Source organism: Trachurus japonicus, chromosome 13 (genome assembly GCF_045865225.1).
Source record: "Trachurus japonicus isolate A0001 chromosome 13, Traja_1.0".
In the NCBI taxonomy this organism is placed as follows: Eukaryota; Metazoa; Chordata; class Actinopteri; order Carangiformes; family Carangidae; genus Trachurus; species Trachurus japonicus.
Window position 1 is genome coordinate 42,260,087 of NC_140919.1, and position 19,964 is coordinate 42,280,050.

Genomic DNA, 19,964 nt, shown 5'->3' on the forward strand with positions numbered 1-19,964 from the left:
ATCATAGCTTAACTTAAAACAATATTTGAAGAGTAAAACTAATACATTTAAGAAGCATGCTGTATTAAATGGTTGGAAATTACTTGAACTGTTGAAGATTAGTATGAAGAAATCTAGTCAAATAAATTAAAACTGACAATTTGAAAAAATGGTTGAACCATTACTAATATAGATGAAACAATATCTGAAGAGTAAAAGTACAAAATACCAAATCATTTCCCCAAATAACTTCACATGAAACCAAACCCAGAGAAGTACTAAGATTAATATATTTCCATACAATAGTTTCCATTTTCCAAACTTTTCCAGACCTGGCAATGTATAAAATCTCATTTTTCCCTACTTTCCAAACTTGCATAGGAACCCTGTACACATTTCCACTGCTGTTACATTTAATTTCCTTTGTTTGTGTCTGCCTGACACCTGAACCCCGTTGTGGACCCTTGGGCTCTGACATTGTCTCTGTAATCCCCCCGTCTGAGAGCTTAACACCAGAAAAATCTGAGGTTCTCATTAAGAGTTGTTTATTCTGAGGGGGGATTTTTCCCTCCGACACTCAACCGGTGCACCTCTGCCATGGAATAATCACCAAGCGTGAGCAGAAATTAATGCTGCTTTGTTAGATGTGAAGGTGGCTTTTACTTTACTTTGCAGACAATCAGATTAAGCTCTACATTACTAGCACAAATAATGGGGATGATATCAGAACTCCTAGGTTTTTCACAAAAAACAAAAAACGTTTGGGAGCTAAAGATTTGAAGTGGTCTGATATCTGTTGCCTGAAGCCAAAGCCCTTTTTATTTTAGTTTATTCCTCTTTTGTTGCTCACTGAGCTGCTCTCTCTCTCTCAAAAAAAAAGAAAAGAAAAAAAAAAAAAACCTGAACCAGCTCGAAAAAACCCTGAAACAGCCTCCTACGTGAGGAAGACCTTGGATGAAAACTGCCCACACAGGGATGAGGTGTGTTTGGAGCAGAAATCACACAGACAGGAGCAGAAATCACACACACACACACATACTTGCAAATAGGGATCATGTCATAGAAGTAGTTAAAAACACAATGGTCTGTTCACTGCTGCAGTGACATGTTGATCTCCAACATGTGACAAATACCCAGGCTGTGTACTGAGGCGGTGAGCTGCCTACCTGATGCAGTTTTAAGAATAAACCTCAGCATCCTGCCTGTGTGTCGTTACACACCAACACAGCCAAACGCCGCTTAACTTTTAATTCCAATGCAAATCACGAAGTTTCCAACGGTGACAGAGGATGTCGGCTTCAGAGCAGCGTGGGAACAAGATGATAAAGAATATGAACCCTATAACCAAAAGCTAAAAATGATGTTTGGTTTTCCCTGGACCTGAACCCAGAGTGATATTGCATATAAACACAGCCTAGTTTCTCAAAGGTTTCATCTGGTGCCGGCATTGCATGTATTGCAGATGTAAGTTTTCTGCTTATAACCGTTCCTGCAGCCAGACCACTTTCAGTTTTCAAGTTGAATCACACACTTTCCATCCAACCCACAGCAGCCACTTCTCTTACCTGTATATAAGTATGTCGTCGGTGGAGCTGTTGTACTGGATCTGGTACATGCGGACCCCCGGGATGTGGTTCTGCGGGGGCCACCTGATGGTGGCCGAGCCGGACGTCAGGTCCGACACGCTGACCCTCTGCTGGTCGGACCGGGCCTGACCTCCGCTGATGTTGGACTTGATGGAGGTGGGGATGTCCGAGGGCCCCGGGTCAGGGTCCAGCTTGGGGTCGAAGTGAGGAGAAGGGTTGACGACCAGCTCGACGGGGGCCGTGGCCTCCCCGGCCGCGTTGGAGGCGATGCAAGTGAACTTCCCTGAATCCTAGAAACCAAAAAGGCTCAAGTTTCATCTGATGTGAGTGCACCTCCGTGAAAAAATATAATGAGCATAAAGTTATTATGAGCTTCATTCATGATGGAATATTTACACAACTTTATAAAATAAGCTACAAATTCAGTGATTATTTATAATATATACACATCATCACCATGGTGATCGTGAAGCCTACTATATCTTTGCGTAACAATCGTTAACAATGACGGAGGTAAGTGGGACATTTATTGAGCTTCAGCCCTCGACGACTGTTCGGCTTCCTTCAAACGCCTCTGCCAAGAATTACTGGCTCGATGCCTAATACTGAGCAGATAGAAATCTCCAACAACACCCCTGCACACTCTGTGGATAAAATAAATGTTCAGTTCAGTGTTCATTGCCGGGACACAGGGCTGTAGAGCCAAAAACTAGACAAGAAAGAAAGACAGTTGGTTTAGTCCTTCTGCCTGCCAAAAGGATGAATTTGTCAAATTGGGAAATTCACCGACTAAAATGTTTCTCTATAGAAGCGTGAGTTTTTAAACCTCCTAGGTATGGAGTGAGTAACAAATACACTAAAGGACATTAAGATTAGGACTGAAACCATTTGGAATCAGGTGCGGGGGTGCATCATCATCGCAAATATTGTTTTGATTGCTTACAAAGTTGATGAGAATTTCTATGTTTCTGGTCTTGTGTTGTTTCTAAATCTGATCCAGCCCTGTGCAGGATCATTTTGAACCTTTCTGACAATTAAATGAATAGGCTACTTACTGTAACTAAGAGACCATGCAGTGTATATCCTCCCTCCATGTAGTATTGTTGTGAAATATGTGCTTGTCTTTTCTGTTTGTATGAATGCAAGTATGAATAAAAACATAAATAAACAAATGTTCAGTACTTTATATCTTGAAAAAAATCTGACATCCATCGATGGGCTCCTCCAAGAAGGGTTAGAGGTGATGAGAGCCTTTCTTTGTTTATTTTGAGAAAATAACTTTCTCAGATATCCCCGAATGAGACTCCGATGAACCAAGATGATGCTATGAAACTTTTGCTTATTAAAAAAAACAACAACAACAATGAACAGAGTTGAGGATGGAGATGAAAGCACTGCTCTACCTTGACGGAGGCCTTGAGGATGTCCAGAGAACCGTTCTCATAGCAGATGGTTCTGGACGTGTTTCCCATCAGCTTCCCGTCCGGACTGACCCAATGTGTGGAAGGTTCTGGATCTCCCACCGACTTACAGCGCAGGCTGACCTCCTGACCCTCCATCACAAACATCTTGGAGGTGTGGCGAGTGATCATGGGCGGCTCACAAACAAACTCCTCCTGGTAGGGGACAGACACCAAACACTGCATGTTCATTCAAACTCAACATTTAAAGTAAAGGGACATTGTGTAACTTCTCCTGTTATCTATTCAAGAAAATGGATTATTTGGTTCTTCAGTCTGTTTGTCATGAATCACCAAAGTGAAGTGTTCCTTTCAGCTCTGAATGAGCCGTTCATATCATTCATATCTCCATGGAGCGGGTAAGCTCGGTGCTGCTGCCATGTGGTGTCTCAGTGAGGAGGAATGGAGCGTTACACTGATGCTGCATTCACCTGCAGTCATTTTAGTCACAGAAGTCCAGAGAAAGACGGTAAAACAATACCACATCGCCATGACAACATATTGTCACGTGTATTGTTTTGCCTTGTGCTGACGGACCACTTGTTTACATAGAGGCTTGTTTATGCCGTTACGTGCAGCGGCTGTCGTCCGTCTGCCGTCTGCCCAATTTCACCTGAATGCAGCATGAAAAATACGACTGAGTTGCTTGCGATCTACAACCGCAACGCTAGATGGGAGTAATTCTTACACAATGTACCTTTAAAGCTTGTGTTACTGGATCTGAAATATCACAAATTGGTCTTCTTTTTTCTTTTTTTTTTATCAATATATAAATATAAACCACCAGGAAAACATAACAAAAAACAATAACAGATGGTTCAAGTGAGATAAAATTCAAGTGATTCAGAAAAAAAAAACAGTCCATTCCTCTGCATATGAGCTCGGGTTGACTTTTCACTGGTGTTTTCTTCCAACAGACTTTCTGAAGGAGTTCTGTTGTTTGCGCATGAAGATTAAGTGATCTCAGAGTTTTTCAGCCCTTGCATTATTTAAAACCCACCCACTGGCACCTAAGCCTGGATAAAGTCAGCCAAAACCCTGGTGGAGTATTACTGCGAGGCCAAGCAGGGCCAGCCACGGCTTACCAGGGCTTACTCATCATTCCTACCACTCAGCGCCTCTCCAAACCCTTTGCTGCCCCCCCCCCTCAGCTCTTGTTACCAACGGTGATGATTGCTGCCCCGGTGAACCTGCACCAATAGAACCTTTCAGTCTTGTATTACATCCTGACCCTCAATTGCTCCTGTGAAGCTTAGGAGTAAAACACTGTGATTGAACCGGGCCCTTCCCCTGACGTCAGTGTTTGGAAGTGTGAAAGTATGAGAAGTTACACTGCAAAAACTCAGAGTTACACTGCAAAAAGTCTAAATCTTTCCAAGAATATTTGTCTTATTTCTTGTCAAAATGTCTCATTTCTAGTCTAAACTAATCTCTTTCCACTTAAAACAAGACTCATCACCTAAAAATGAACTTGTTTTTAGATCATTTTCACTTGTTTCAAACAAATTTGTACTTAAAATAAGTAGAAAAATCTGCCAGTAAAAGGAAGTTCTTTGTGCTTGCAATAAGAAAGAAAAACTTGCTCCACTATCAGATTTTTCTAATTATTTCAAGTTAAAATATGCTTGAAATAGGTAAAAAAAAAAAAAAAAAAAAAGTCTAAAACCAAGCTACTTTTTATGTGATGAGTCTTATTTTAGGTACAATGAGATTTGTTTTGACTAGAAATTACATTTTTGACTAGAAATAAGACAAATATTCTTGGCAAGATTTTGAGTTTTTGCAGCGTAGGCATAGGATGGAGGGATATGAGCGCTCTGTAGTCTTATTATGGATGGAAAAATCTCATTTGTCCTCATTGGTTTTCAAATTCCAACCAGTGTTGGACCAGTGTACCCTCGCAGTGCACATGCAAAAAGCAGCAAAGCAGCTTTTATTGATTCTAAATAGGGAATTCCCCTGGCAGCTGATGGCTATAGTCTGACCTGTGATGGATGCTGTGGGGGCTCACTTGTCCTGGCAGCAGGAAAGAGGCTATTAACGCCCTCAGAATTAATATGCCCAGACACTCTAGTGCCACAGAGGTCTCTGACTCGACCTCTTTACAAGGCTAATCCTCTTACAGTGCTCCTACAGTACCTCTCTGAAGGAGGTCTACAACCATAACTCGCTCTGTGCATCATCCTCTCTAATACAATACCAATTAATCCCATCTTTATCTCATGTTGCACCTCCACTTATCACTGTAGCTCTCAAAATGGCCCACGAGGGGGCAAAGCCCTCTATATCTACGTCTTTAAAGTAATGTTGTGGACCACACACATTCTGCCATTATCTCTGCAGGTATCACCGTGGCTCAGTGTGGATTTTTCCAGGTGTTTAGATGAAGAATAGTTCTCTCAGTGTCTCCTTAACCTTAAGTCCCCTGCACCTGACTGCACTATGGAGCAGTAGCACCGACACGTTGGAGCTGCTTTGTGCTTTCTGAGCTGTTCATGGCGTCTTTTGTGGCTTTGGCTTTGAAGCAGGAGAAGATCATCGACGTATCAGTGGGAACAAAATGACTCTCCATTACCAAGAAAAAGTGTAGCAGTGTGACTATCTTTTCAGGTAGCAGATCCTGCAGGTAGGTTAAAGTGATAGTTCAACATTTTGGCAAATTGGCCCATTGCCATAATCCCTATAGTCTTAGCAGTAGGTTCATTACCTTTAATTGTCGGTGCAAGCTATTTTTAGAACGGCGGAGCAGAGCCACGAGCTGCTCAGAGCTACGCTACGGAGGTTAATGGGATTTCTTGGTTTCCTTCATCAAACTCATCAAATAAACAATCCAACAACTCTAAAACACTCTCATGGACAAGTTGTGACCTGCACATTCACCACGCTATGAGATAATAACACAACGTTACCACACAGAGTTGTTTTAGAGGGAAATTCATGCAAAACTGCTGATGCACGTTGCTGTCGGGGGCAGTTTTTCATCAACAGTCTCTGCATTTACCTGTAAAACGGCTCTGTCTCATAACGTTGTGTTATTATCTCATAGCGTGGTGAATGTGCAGCTCACAACTTGTCCACCAGAGCGTTTTGGAGTTGTTGGATTGTGTATTTGATGAGTTTGATGAAGGAAACCAAGAAATCCCATAATGAGCCTCCGTAGCGTAGCTCTGAGCAGCTCACAGCTCACGGAGTATAATTTATGTAAACACATACAGTAAGATTGATGATTGTACGTCATGCAGGTACAGTAGATGTTTGCTTTTGAGTTGATCTTTTTTTTCAGGAGTGGGAAGAAACACAGGAGCAACTGGACCCGATTGGAGACACCCAACAGCAGGTAACAGGGAGCAAAATGTGTTATATCAGGTAAAACACAAAAGGGGTCTCCAAAGTCCAACAGGAGAAAAACAGAAATAACAGCAAAGAGGTCAACAGGTCTGACAAGCACAAATGAAAATAAGAAAGAACAACACAAAAGACTAAGAAACCAATGAATCACTGGTACAACAAAGTCAAGAGAGGCCACACAGGAGGGACAGACCAACTGGCAACAGGAGAGAGGGGACAGGGGGGGGGTTAATACACAGACATGGGGGAGACAATGAGACACATCGGAGCTGAGTTGGAGGGTGTGTTGGGATGAAGCTGGACTGATATCATCATGCACCATGTTCATATTTTATCTCAGAAACCTGTTTTTAATGCACTATTATGGGTTCATGTTTCCAGAGACTTGTTGAGAAAAACAGCTTCAGTTCTACATTTACAGTAATGTTTATTAATGTCCACTGTGCCTGCTAAATAATATATAATACAACTACGGGTGAATGAGTGAAGGCCAAACACTGATTAGACCAATAAATCAGCTTCAGTCTTTGTATTTTTATCCAACTTTACTATCTAGTCTCTATCAGCAGGTTGACTCCGCTGTGACACCGGCCATCTGCCTGCTGACCCGTCCTTCACAGAGAAAGTGATTCTGAGCGTCCACAGAGGGGTGAAGCTGAGACAGCAGGAAAACACACCGAGAGCACCATGGCCCCCAAAACACACAGAGGCCAAAGTTTAAAGGGATAGTTCAACATTTTGGCAAATTGGCTCATTGCCATAATCCCTATAGTTTTAGGAGTAGGTTTGTTACCTTTAATTGTCGGTGCAAGGGTTAGGGTTATTTTTAGAACAGCGGAGCAGAGCCGTGAGCTGCTCAGAGCTACGCTACGGAGGCTAATGGAATTTCTTGGTTTCCCTCATCAAACTCATCAAATACACAATCCAACAACTCCACAACGCTCTGGTGGACAAGTTGTGACCTGCACATTCACCACGCTATGAGATAATAATGGAACGTTATGAGACGAGAATTCATGGAAAACTGCTGATGGACGTTACTGTCAGGGAATGTTTTTCAGCGAGCAGTCTCTGTATTTACCTCTAAAACAACTCTGTCTGGTAACGTTACATTATTATCTCATAGTGTGGTGAATGTGCAGGTCACAATTTGAGCTTTTTGGAGTTGTTGGATTGTGTATTTGATGAGTTTGATGAGGGAAACCAAGAAATCCCATTAGCCTCCGTAGCGTAGCTCTGAGCAGCTCACGACTTTGCTCCGCCGTTCTAAAAACAGCTTGCACTGACAATTAAAGGTAATGAACTGCAATGACTATAGGGGTTATGCCAATGGGCCAATTTGCCATAATGTTGAACTATCCCTTTAAACTGGCATGGTCTGCTCTGATGAGAGCTTTACATGAAATAAAATGAAGGGAAGGGACAGCCTCTCTTCATGTGTAGCGTTAACAAACCTCTTTGATGGTCCAGAAGTATTTCCCGGCCAGCTCTCTGGGCGAAGCGCAGGTCTCCAGGTCGTCTTCTCTGGTCAGCCGGCGCAGCCACACCAGCTCACAGTTGCAGTGCAGAGGGTTCCCGCCAAAACTCAGCACCAGCGCCGTGAGGGGAGAACCCTTCATCTTGGCGTACACGGGGATCCGCAAGAACAGCGGGTCAGGAGGAATCTTCTTCAGTTTGTTGGACGTCATGTCCAGTCTGATGATGGAGACACAGGAGGAGATTCTTTTATTTTCATCATATTTTCACGTGTGTGTTGGTGGAATCATCAAGTCTGTTTGGTTCATGCAGTGCAGACAAAGTGAGATCACATGTGTTGATTAGATCTGAATACTTTCACATAGCCAAAGGCCAAGTGAGGGGAGAATCTAAAAGAGTATACAGCCGGTCTAGGCTCTATATTAATATTGTAGATACATAAATATCAAAGGCTCAGCCTCACAGAGAACTGCACACAGCCTGTATTCAGAAAGAGAAAGTTCAGAGCCTCCTCTCTTCTGATTGGCTCACTGACCTTCTCCAGGGAGAAGGCTGAGAGAGGAGATGTATGAGTAATCTCAGATGACTTTTTGGTTCTCAAACCCAGTAAAATATCTTCTTATGGATCAAAATAAAAAATAAAAAAAATACAGTAGAATGATTAAAGTAAAGTTTGGTAACACTTAACTTGACAGGTGGGTGCATAACAGATTCATAAAACCTTTCATTCATGTAATCTGCCATATTTTGTAATACAATTATTGAACGTAATATGTAATAAATGTTAGCGCATTTTGTATTAAGTTGTTACATAATGCACCAAATTATTACATTTTCTTCTTGGAAAAAACTGCAACACCCACATTTTGTAATAACTGATGCAATAAGTGACAACTAACAAAATGCGGCAAAGTTTATTACATATTGCGTTCAAGAACTTTATTTCAAAATGTGGCAGATTATTACAAGATGCAACGTTATTACATAATGAGGTGAAAATGTATTACATTGTTACATAATGTGGCGTTATGGCGCTACAAGGTGTTCGTAATGCATTCAAGATGGCTTCATAAGGCATGACTCAGCATTCATACATCAGGTTAGCCTGGATATACCCATGCTGCCTTGCGCGCAAATTTTATTTACGGACCCAATTTTCCCTCAACAATGGAGCCAATAACAAGACAATGACGACAGTGACGACACACCGAAGCGACTTTGTTGATAGCTTGTCGATCCAACATGGCGGCATAAGCTTTACCTTCCGATGCAGCTAGAAAGTGTTTGAAGTAGTTTAGACCGCAAGTTTATTTTGAAAAAACATTTAGCGTTTTTTTCCTCATTGGATTTCTGCCGCTCTACATACGACATCAGGTATGATCGATACGATCGGCTATAAGCTACGTACAGACTCTTTTGATAGACATTCGTAGCGCCCAACAAACAGCTCTGGGCTTACGTAAACCACGCCTCAAATACGAAAATATGAATGGGTGATTCCCAGACCGAATCTCAATCTACACTGAGATGAAGGCTGGTTTTAGCCAGGCTAACATTGGGTTACATTGCTATAGAATAACAAACTGGGATTTTTTTCAAAATAAAAGTCCCTTATAGACAATAGAAGTTACACAGAAAAGATTAATGCTGGATTTTAACATTTAGAATTTAACTTTTTGCTCTCAACTTTAACTTTCTCTGTTTAAGGCCAAACGTCTTTTTTTAATTTCTTAAATTAAAACCCTGTAAATTTAGTTAAGTGTGTTTTTGTTTTTTTTGTTTTTCCAGCACATTTTTAATCTTGGCAGCGCGGAGAAAGCTTTAAAACAGCATTTACACCATTTTGGTCTCATTGAATTTCTGGCTATGACTCTGATCAGTTGACTTAAATCCAACACAGAGTCAGGGAGGGATTAAATAAAGTGAAGCAGCTGACAGTCAGTGTAATGATCCCTAATCCTCAACAGGGATGTGGTGTTCTGTCTGAAGTGTAGTGTATGTACATAGACTATTTGAGCCCATTAAAATGTTAAGTGGCTGAATGTGTTACATATCACATTGTTGTTAGTGTGGCATGCAGACAGACAGAGAGCTGACAGTAGATCAGCTGAACAGACTGGATTACAGGTATAACATCATAACTAAAGGTGAGACAGAGGGAGGGAGGGGGAGGAGGAAAAGATGGATACACAAATCCAAGTTTCTTGTTTGCCCATAAAGGATGATTGCTTTGGCTTCCTTAATGCAAAACCGGCAGCTGGATCGATGATGTTTGTGCATTTCCCTTTTGCATTCTGCATAAAACAGCAGATTGAAGCTGAAGCACACAGGGCAGGCTGAGGAAACCTGCTCCAAAAAAATAAATTAGGTACTTCATCGCTAAATAACATGAGCCCACATTTGGCAAATGTTCCAAGGTATCAGCCACTCATCATCTCCAGTGATTTTCTCAAGAAATCACTGCTCCTGGTGTCAGGGACTAATCATATACATTTCATTATCGACTGTCCCTGAAATGAAATATTCAACAGTGGATTTACGCTAGTAACTGTGCAGAGTGATGAGCATGTTGCACTTTCCAAGATAGAAACGGGACACCATCAAACCAAATGGTGGATATCACACTTAGCAGTGAAGAAAAGGAAATACAGTCCGAGTCCGAGTGAGGCCAGGTATGGGCCCGACGCTCCAGCGGCTCGATTGGACCGTATTTCCTTTTCTCCTCTGCAAAGTGTGTATTTGGCATTTCTCCCTGTCCTCACTTCTTGTTTCATTTTGAAGTCTCCTACCCCTGTCTTCCTGTCAAGTTTCCCGCCTGTTTGATTACCTAATGTGTCTGTGTCTCACACATGTTGATTTCGCCACCTGTGCCTTGTTTCTCCTCATGTATTTAACCTCAGTGTTCTCCCTTTGTCTTTGTGTGTGTGCTCTGTCTTCCCATGTTCCTGCCCTGAGTTTTGAAAGTAAGTTAGTTTTTCAATAAACCCCTCTGTACCTCGTTCAGGGTCTGAGTCTGCATTTTGAATCCATCTACAAACCATCAACCTGACAGCGTTGTGTCATTGGCTGGGGAAAACACCCCCACTCCCCACCCAGAAACGTCCCAACTACAACAAAACATCAAACTACAGGCAAATGGGATGGAGCTCTGCAGACGTAGTCACCACCACACATGAGTAGAAGCCCATAGGTGATGATTAAGCAGGTTTTCTTTTGTATAAGTCTATATTTAGTCTATTATGAAAATCCTACAATGCATGTCAATTTGTCTGAGCCAAGTGGATTTTCCCTACTCCGGTCATAAATTCCAATTGATCACTGTCAGTGGGGTTAATATTATATTCAGCACCAGTAGAGTCGAATTATTCACACATGTAACGGAGGTCCATGGGTAAAGCCACAGTCACGTGGTACCAGTGAGGAGAAGTAGCGGTACTGAAGTTAAAACTCACTCGCCCATAAAAGACGTGCTAACCCACTTGCCAAGTGGTCATTGACCTCTTGGCGAAACGGTTAGCATCGTCGCCCACAGTGCGGGAAACCCGGGTTCGAAACCAACTCAGGGCAGGCCAGACAACATCAGTCACACACAGATGCAATAGACAAACTATCTTGTTTTCCTTGTGAACATTGGTTAAAACTTTTCAAAGACCTGCAGAAAACAGATGAAGTCATTAACAATGAAACACAAAACTAGTCCGAACACTCACCCTGACCCTAACTCCAACAGGGGTTGTGGAGGTGCATTCTTAAACAGATGATCGATTCCTTAGTGTATTGGTTTCTGTTTGACTTTTCAGTCTTTTAACTCGGCCATATAAGTATTTTAAAAGGAGGTTCGTCACAGGGTTCAGCTGTCATGGAGATGGCTTAGCTTGTCTTTTGTGTGTGAATATTTACACAGCAGCAGGAGAAGGGCTGTCTGAGGTCACTGTTTCAAATCCTCACTCTGTCTTGAAGTCAGTCCAGGCTGCAGCTGCTGAACACCAGTTTGACTGCAAAGTGAGTTGAGCCAACCAAAGCTGAACCTCCATTCAGAACCAGATCTGCCATGGGAGGACTCCCTCTGTGATTCTGGTTCAGCTGTATCCTGCCCTAGTTTGAAGTCTAATTGGTGAGAAAATCAATTAAATTAATAAATAGCTGATCAGAGGGCCTGATGTTGTTGAACAAACCATCATGTCAAACGGTTTATTTTCACTCTGATGCCTTCAGAAGATGTTCTTCAAGAAGACAGAGGCACTGACGACTCTTTTGTTCTTCATTCTTCCCAGCAGTTTTTGCCACTGGGAGATTTAGAGTTCATGTAGTTGCAGTCTTAAATTATGCATTCATCCAAAATTAACAATTTGAGCCCTTTTATTATACAACTCTGTAACTGCTACTTCATTATGCATGTTTTTTCTTCTTTCTTTCAGGGATGATACTGTCTGTGTGTCTGTGTTAATACTTTCAACCCTCCTCTGACCCGATCAAGCCTACAGGTTGTTTACCCTGCACGGGTCTGACATGAGGATGGTCTGTCTTTCTTCTGCAGCCGGTCTCTGACAGTCCGAGTGCTGCTCGGTGCTGGGCAGTGGTCAGACGCTGTACGACAGCTTGTTTGACGACGGTGGTGGTGAAAGTAGCTGAGGCTGCAGTATACAGCACACTGTAAAGCTAAAGCTGTGGGCTAAAGGTGGCTCAACACATCCACCGTGCTAGACGCAGGGCAACTGCTGTATGTCACAGCCCTATGCAGCGTTCAGTGCTGACTGCACACAAACATACACAGGACTTGGCTGCTACATTCAGATGCAATACACTGAAGAGGAGCATTCATTTAAATTCAAGGTGAAAGGAAGCAGAGAGATGATACATACAAACACACTGCTTAGAATTCCCAATGAAAAGCACTTTTTATATATAATTTATGTATTTTATTTATAGTTTATACAAGGGACAAGTTGAATGCATGCGTTATGGCGTTTCTGTTTGGTTTGGTAATTTCTCAGTTAAGTTAAGATCACAGATAAATACACTGGTTCATTCTGCAATGAAAGTGATGGGGGTGAAAGAGTTCCCCACCCCCCAGACGCTCTTTGATAAAACTATTATCAGCCAGGCTAAGAAGATCATGGCCGACTCCTCTCATGTCCTGCACAAAGAATATGAGCTGCTCCCGCCTTGTAGATGTTACAGAGTTCCAGTAAAGAATGAAAAACGCTACGTCAATAGATAGAGAAACTCTTTTATTCCTCTTTCAGTAAAAGCCTGGTACAGACATTAACGATAATCTGGCTGATTTTGGGCTGATTTTCCCTCCTTCCGACCAAGGACAGCAAACGCCTGATTATCTGATGGCTCTAAATGTTATCCTATGAGATTATCCTGTGGTGTGAGGTGTGTTTAGAGTCAATTTGATGACGATCTGTTCGGAAAATGGTTGGTGCCGACTTTTAAACCTGTTCGATATTAACGATCAAAAGTCCTCTTGTGTGTGGGGGAAGCCGACAATCCAGAGTCACCGACTCCATGGATTGTGACGTGGAACTAGCCAATTAGCCGTATTCACAGCGTCGGGGTGGGAAGACTCAATGCCGTCACATAACAACCGTATCAGCTATCTAACCTCCGGTGTTCACCACAACATCTGATATCGACTAAAAACACAAGCTTGTTAGCATCTTCCAGGCTTGAATAATGTGAAATGTATCTCGGGTGTGCGTTGACTATCCACTGTTTTGCTGCTTTTCTATCTTACATTTCATTAGCAAGGGTGTCATCAACACTCACGTTACCATTAGCAGTCACAGCTAACGCCAGCAAGCATATTTTTTTATGAAGACGCTGGCTAACGGAATTGTTTACCCACCCTGATCAGTGACGTAAGGAAAGATGACGCTGTGAATATGGTCAATAAAGAAGTGACATAGAAGCATAACAAACTATTACGTTTACCATCTCTATGGCTACCATCAACTAAACGTTCTTCTTCCTGGTTTGGTTTAACGGTTATTTTGGTTTAACTTCCTCCTAGAGGTCAATCAGGGTACTACGTCAGATCACGTTTGATCACGCGAGATTTCTGGCTTGGGGGACGAGACTCTAGTATGTTAAAGACAAATCTTTATGTGGGTGGTGTGCTGAATTAGTAATATCGGAGCACACACAATCAAAACTGTTCAATCAATGAATTTTTCTCTTCATGTGTTGGGTCTCTCACAGATTAAAAAAATCTGTTGAGATTGTGTGTAGCAGCCTTTACTCATGGAAGCAGTGTTGATTGTTGATTTATTGCATCGTGATTGCACTTTAAACCTGTCTATGCACCATGTATGTAGCAGCACCTGCATGTCCCAGACACATTTCCTTCAGGACTAATAACCTCATGTTGAACCTTGAATCTTGAATGCATGGATAAGGACAAGTTTCTTTTCTTTTTCCTGTCAAGTCGAGACATGAAACCTGTGTGGGTGCTGTGGTTGTGAACACATGTGATCCTCACCTGGCCAGCTTGTGCAGGTTGGAGAAGATTCCCTCGGGGACACTTTCTATCAGGTTGTGGTCCAGACTCAGGGTGTTGACGGTGGCCAGCAGGGCGATGGTGTCCCAGGGGATGTCCACCAGGTTGTTGTAGCTCAGGTCCAAGTCCTCCAGAGTCTCCAGAAAGTCCTGAGAGAGACCGAGACAGAGACCGAGCTGTGTGAGCATGAGCATTTCATTGCACGGAGCGTCGCTGCAATATTTGAGAAAAAACCAACCCACCCACCACCACCACCACCACCCCCACTCGTCTTTTTTTTTTCCTTATCTCAAAGACAGCTGAAGGAAAGCAACAAAATACACAAAGACAAAAGAACGAGAGGGGAATATAATGGAAGGAGTGAGAGGAGCTGGATGTGAGTGCAACAGAAAGATGGAGAGAAGGAGCAGGAGGAGGGAGAGATCGCAGCCTGCCGCCTGTTGTTGTTGCTGTAATTGCTCTCATAATTCACACAATCAGGACGGTGTTTGAATGTCACAATGACTCAATTCTCATTACAATAATCTGTGCTTTATTACTTTCTGAGCAAAGGCAATCTCATTCCTTATTGACACAAGAAACTTTAAAAGCTGTGGAGAAGGAGTGCAAAGAGCTGCGTGAGCAGAAAATCTGCCCTAAATTGCCTAAAATCTCATGACGGTCCTGGAGGGAGAAGAAATGACACTGCTGGTTTTTATTCACACTGCTGAGAATGACTTAACTTTCATTTACTTTCAGTTACATAGTGGATGGAGGGGTGTGAGTCTCCTGGCAACCAGACTAATGCTCAAACAGGGTGGTAATAGGTGGTAACTGTCAGTAGGTAGGAGGCCCGTGATTAGCAATTAGCAACAAGGTGGAAGTGTGAGACACAATCCCGCCAGACAAGAGGCAAAAAATAACTTATTCATCAAAGCGCGCTAAACTCCATAATAATAAATCCCACCAAATACAGCAAAATAAACAGCTTGAAATTAAATGTCAACTCAAAAGTACAAAAACCTTTCATCTGCAACATGGTCACATTGCACAGTGACTGAATGAAGTGCAGTCTGTGCACAGGTGGAAACCAGCAGCACAACACTGACTCTATTAATCCGGTTTAATTAACATGACTAGAGGTGCTGGGCGTGAAAAGAGTCGGAATTAGCATCAAAAAGAGGAACATCCCAGAAACTCTGTGACCTAATACACTTATGACCTAACATAGGTCAATGGACACACACACACAGAGAAGACAAAGACATGAACTCCAGTAGAAGAGTTTAACACAGACTTATGTTTGAATGTACCACTCTGAGGGCCCAGCTGGGTTGCCACCGTGTTACCCGTTCCATCGATCTGCACAATCTTTGCATGAAACTATTATGGAACGTCAGGAAAAGGTCACTTTTAAAGAAGAAATAAAAGAGTCAGGGTGAAGAAAAGATGACTGGATGTTGGTGTTGGATTGCAATTGTGACACAGAATTCCTCACAATACTGGACTGTTCAAAACCTTTCAGAAGGATCGGTAAAACTTTGATCCAAAAAATCAGGATTACTCGGATCCCAGCAGTTGGGTGGAAGAACGTAATTTAAATCAAATTCAAACTGGTTAAAAAATGTGGTATATATACAGTACATGTACTTATTTATATTTTGCATCCGGTTTTTAAACCATCACAGCGATACAGTAAATAAAATTAACATTTGGTCATTCAACAAATTAACTACTTTTTCCCCAATAACTGGACATTTAAATTAAATTTGAAATTTTAATTTTGAATTTTGAATTTGAAATTTGAAACATATGGATAAATATTCTGTTTTGGAGTAATGTATATATGCTTATTTATTTCTTTTTTGTAGGTCAGATAAGGTCTGGCTGTTTGAAAGACACAGAATGCAGTAAAAAGGAAGGAGTCCAGTGACTTTTAGTTTCAAAAATGCAGCACTCTTTACTGACTGTGATAGTTTGAGCAACTCAACTCTGTTCATTTCCTTGTCAACACAGAATCTGTAATCGACCTGTCAGGGCATTCCCACAACTAGCCAGCAGTTGGAGGAGAGTGGGTGAGTTCTTCCAGAAAGCAGGCACAGCTAGCAGGTGTTTGATGCCTGGTATTATGGGCTGGGACCCTGTTTGTACTGTTGATGAAGTTTGGTGCTGTTCTGAGCATTATTTATGGCTATTAGTGGCTTTAGATCCTGGTTGGCTCTTGGCTCCATAGACAGCAGTATTATGCTATCTGACAGTCTGTGCTGAAGTCGCTACAACTAGAAAAGTTTGTGATCGGCAAACTTGATCTCTCGAGGGAGTGCTCTACTCGGTCTCATGGTGCGTTAGAGCATGGGTTAAACTTACGCCAGAATATCCCTTTAATGCCCATGTTGGATGACACACAGGGTACATAGAGGAAAGTAAAACATTAATATTAAAGTGAGGTGAGGAAAGCCCCCAGCTAGTGTGTGACAATCCCAGTTTCCTGAAGGGACTGTCATCTCCAGTGAGGGAGTTAGGGACATGTGACACAGCTGAAATTCACACAGCACATGTGAACGCATAGTGTGTAGCTACTGTACACAGTGTATGCAGAGCATTGTGGAGTAATGCGACTGCCTTAGGAGGGAAAATATTTAATCATGTTCACTTTGTATCATCACCCATTTGTCATAATGTGAGCAATTAAAACTGCAGCATCAGTGAGTTCAGAGTTCACACGTTTCCTCTTAATGAAAGTCCTGCAGAGGTTTAAGAGCCGGTCCAGAGGGGACCCTCCAGAACCACAGCGCTGGACTTTTAATGAGCAGAGAGAGAGTGGACAGTGTCATTTAATGAAGCGCAGAAAACAGTTTATTTTAAGAGCCTGGTTATTAAAAGTGCGTCCAGCTGAGCTGTGGGGGCAGACTGGTTCTGTGGGGTCTCACAGTCAGCGGCGTCACTTCTACGCCGCACTTGACCCTCAGCGCCACAACAACTATTCTGAAGAGCTTCCAATGACTTTGCAGGAAGTTTTCAACTAACTTTTTTGAGAATCTTGGCAAATGGCAATCTATTTCTGAACGCTTCGTTAGTGACTCAGATGCTTCGTTGGCAGCACCGATCCAAAGTTGTTTGGTTTAAAATAGTTTGACTTTTTTCAGTGTAGAATGGGTAAGAAGAACATTTCTGATGTTGGGCAGGACGGCCTGTGTGTTCATGATTGACTCACTTATTAGGAAACTATGAACCTTTGAACTGTAAATTCATGTTGCCTATTGGCAAACCAAAACCCAATTTGTAGCGAGACAAAGTTTTAAATTGAAAAAATGATTATAATTTACAGCTGATGAAGGCCTGAGGGTAATTGGCCGATTTGTCTGACTAGATTCATTCAGCTAATGAGACCTTGGCCCAAATTCTCCACAATAAATTTAGCTAACAATGAACAACAATGAATAATGAAAGAAATAAGAGAAAGTGGTCATGTCTACAGTTTGACCTCCACTGTCTAAACCACGCAGTCTGAAGACACGCAGCTTTTATGCATTTGTATGTGTAACAGCTGTATAAAGACAGATGTTCCAGAGGTAAACCAGCTCAACGTGTTCTGTTTGTGAACGCTGGACTGTATTTCCATGTGCAGCATTGCGCCTTATCAGACTATCAGAGATTATATGACACATCGTCAAAGTGGTAAAATATACTCTGAATCTCAACTTGTTTTGTTTCATGCTCATAGTTCACTAGATCACTGAACTATGTGTGAACTACTCCCAGTCATTTTCATCTGTAGGAACTGAATTTCTAAGTTGCTGTTTTTAGGTGTGAACTGACACAACACTGTGGCAGGTATACAAGTCAGCTGACTGCCACAAGACATGGAAGTCCAGCATTGGTTAGCCAGCCTACAGTAGTTGCTATATTTACAGTAGAGCCTTTGCAGAAAAGCATGAACCCAATGACATCTTGGACAAACCCTGATTATCTCTATATAAAAGTAAAATATAATGAATGAATTGCACAGTTTTATTCCATCAAAAAGGAAGTATGTTTAAAATAAAATACTATCATTTAATATTGTTTGAATCTTTTAAACTGTGAACACAGATTCTCTCCTGTGAACTACAGATTTCTGCTTAAACCATCAAGATCGTAAAAATTGACTGTCAGGCTTAAAGGGATATTCCATATATAGTATGCACTAACAGTAATGAGAATAAAACCTAGGCCTTTATGTCACAGTGTCAGTTGAAGTTCAAAACCATCATGGCCATTTAAATTATTATCTTAGATGAAATTTGAACTGTTTGCACGTGACCATCACTGTATAAAAGGGCCAATCTTACTGTTCTGTACCATCAGTGGGTGTCCAGACTCTTCAGACCTCCGTGGTTGAGAGAGACTGCACCCTGTTCGGCCGAATGTCTCTGTTTGATGATCATTGCTGATTATTGCTGGTTTTTCATTTTAGTCTGACACAATATAATAAAATCTTCAAATCTTGATAGGATTGTTGTTTTTCGTTCCTTATCATAGGGCAAGGTTTTTTGCCACAACAAACTAATAACAAAGATGTTCCGTGGATTAGTATGAGGATCATTTGAATTTGAAAAAGGTCATAGCAGTCCATGTAAATATGAAAAAAGAACAAGGAAAGATTAGAAGAATGAATACTGCAGAGCAATGGACCCGAGAAACACGGGACATCCCAGATCTCAGAGATACAGTAAGTTTGTGGGTTTTTTTGTTTCAGGCAAAGTGTCCAAGTTTTAGCCGTTTTAGGTGCAACAGAAGAAACACATGTATTTGCATGACTGCAGCAGGGCCTTGTATTGGTATGTGGTATGTGGTGTTCCTGGGGGTCCAGGTGGGGCGTGTTCCTGGGGGTCCAGGTGGGGCGTGTGTACCTGAAAGGCTCTCTCTGATATGCTGTGCAGCTGGTTGTTGGCCAGGATGAGGTGCCTCAGGTTGACCAGACCCTGGAAGTGGGAGTCGTCCAGCACGGTGAGGCGGTTGGCGTCCAGGTGGAGGGCGTGGAGGTCCTGGAGGTCGGCGAAGGCGTACGGCCGAATCTGACTGATGGTGTTTCTGCTCAGCGTCAGGTGGATCTACAAACACAGGGGAAGATCTAATTAGTTTTTACCCCAAAACAAAAACAGGATCGACTTTGTTCTCTGCTGATTATATTCTCCTCCCATCCGTTTTAACCCTTAAACAGCAACATGCACCAGGAGATACACACTCTTTAACATCCTGTAGGTTTCCTCCATTAAGTTATCATCTATCAATAGTCTTGTATTAGCATATTGATCACATGGTTTGGTTCAGGTTGTGTGTTGTTGTTTAGTCAGCCTTATCAATCAATCAAATCAAATCAAATAAACTTTATTTGTCCCAGAAGGGAAATTTGTCTTGGGCCAGTGGCGTCGTATCAGCTGCTTTGTACTTGCAATACATACATACACAATACATGCACTACAGTAGTAACAATGGTAACAGAATCCATCATGGCCGTTTAAGGTGCAGGACTAAGTAATATACTTAGTAATCCTATTTACTTTCAATAAAACATCAATATTAACTCATAAAACGAATGAAGACCATTGTCTTAATATTCTGATGAATCATTTTTTTTAAAACTATGTT

The 19,964-nt window shown here is 41.9% G+C and overlaps 1 protein-coding gene across 1 annotated transcript in view; it reads right to left on the bottom strand.

Moving 5' to 3' along the window:
• Positions 1-19,964, bottom strand: part of LOC146976688 (leucine-rich repeat and fibronectin type III domain-containing protein 1-like protein) — a 222,569-nt gene that overhangs the window by 34,849 nt on the left and 167,756 nt on the right. The window contains exons 4-8 of the mRNA XM_085796605.1: positions 19,226-19,426; positions 14,337-14,503; positions 7,828-8,068; positions 2,969-3,181; positions 1,545-1,855 (exon numbers count right to left, since the gene is read on the bottom strand). Coding sequence (XP_085652731.1) covers positions 1,545-1,855; positions 2,969-3,181; positions 7,828-8,068; positions 14,337-14,503; positions 19,226-19,426 — 1,133 coding nt within the window. The remainder of the gene's footprint in view (positions 1-1,544; positions 1,856-2,968; positions 3,182-7,827; positions 8,069-14,336; positions 14,504-19,225; positions 19,427-19,964) is intronic.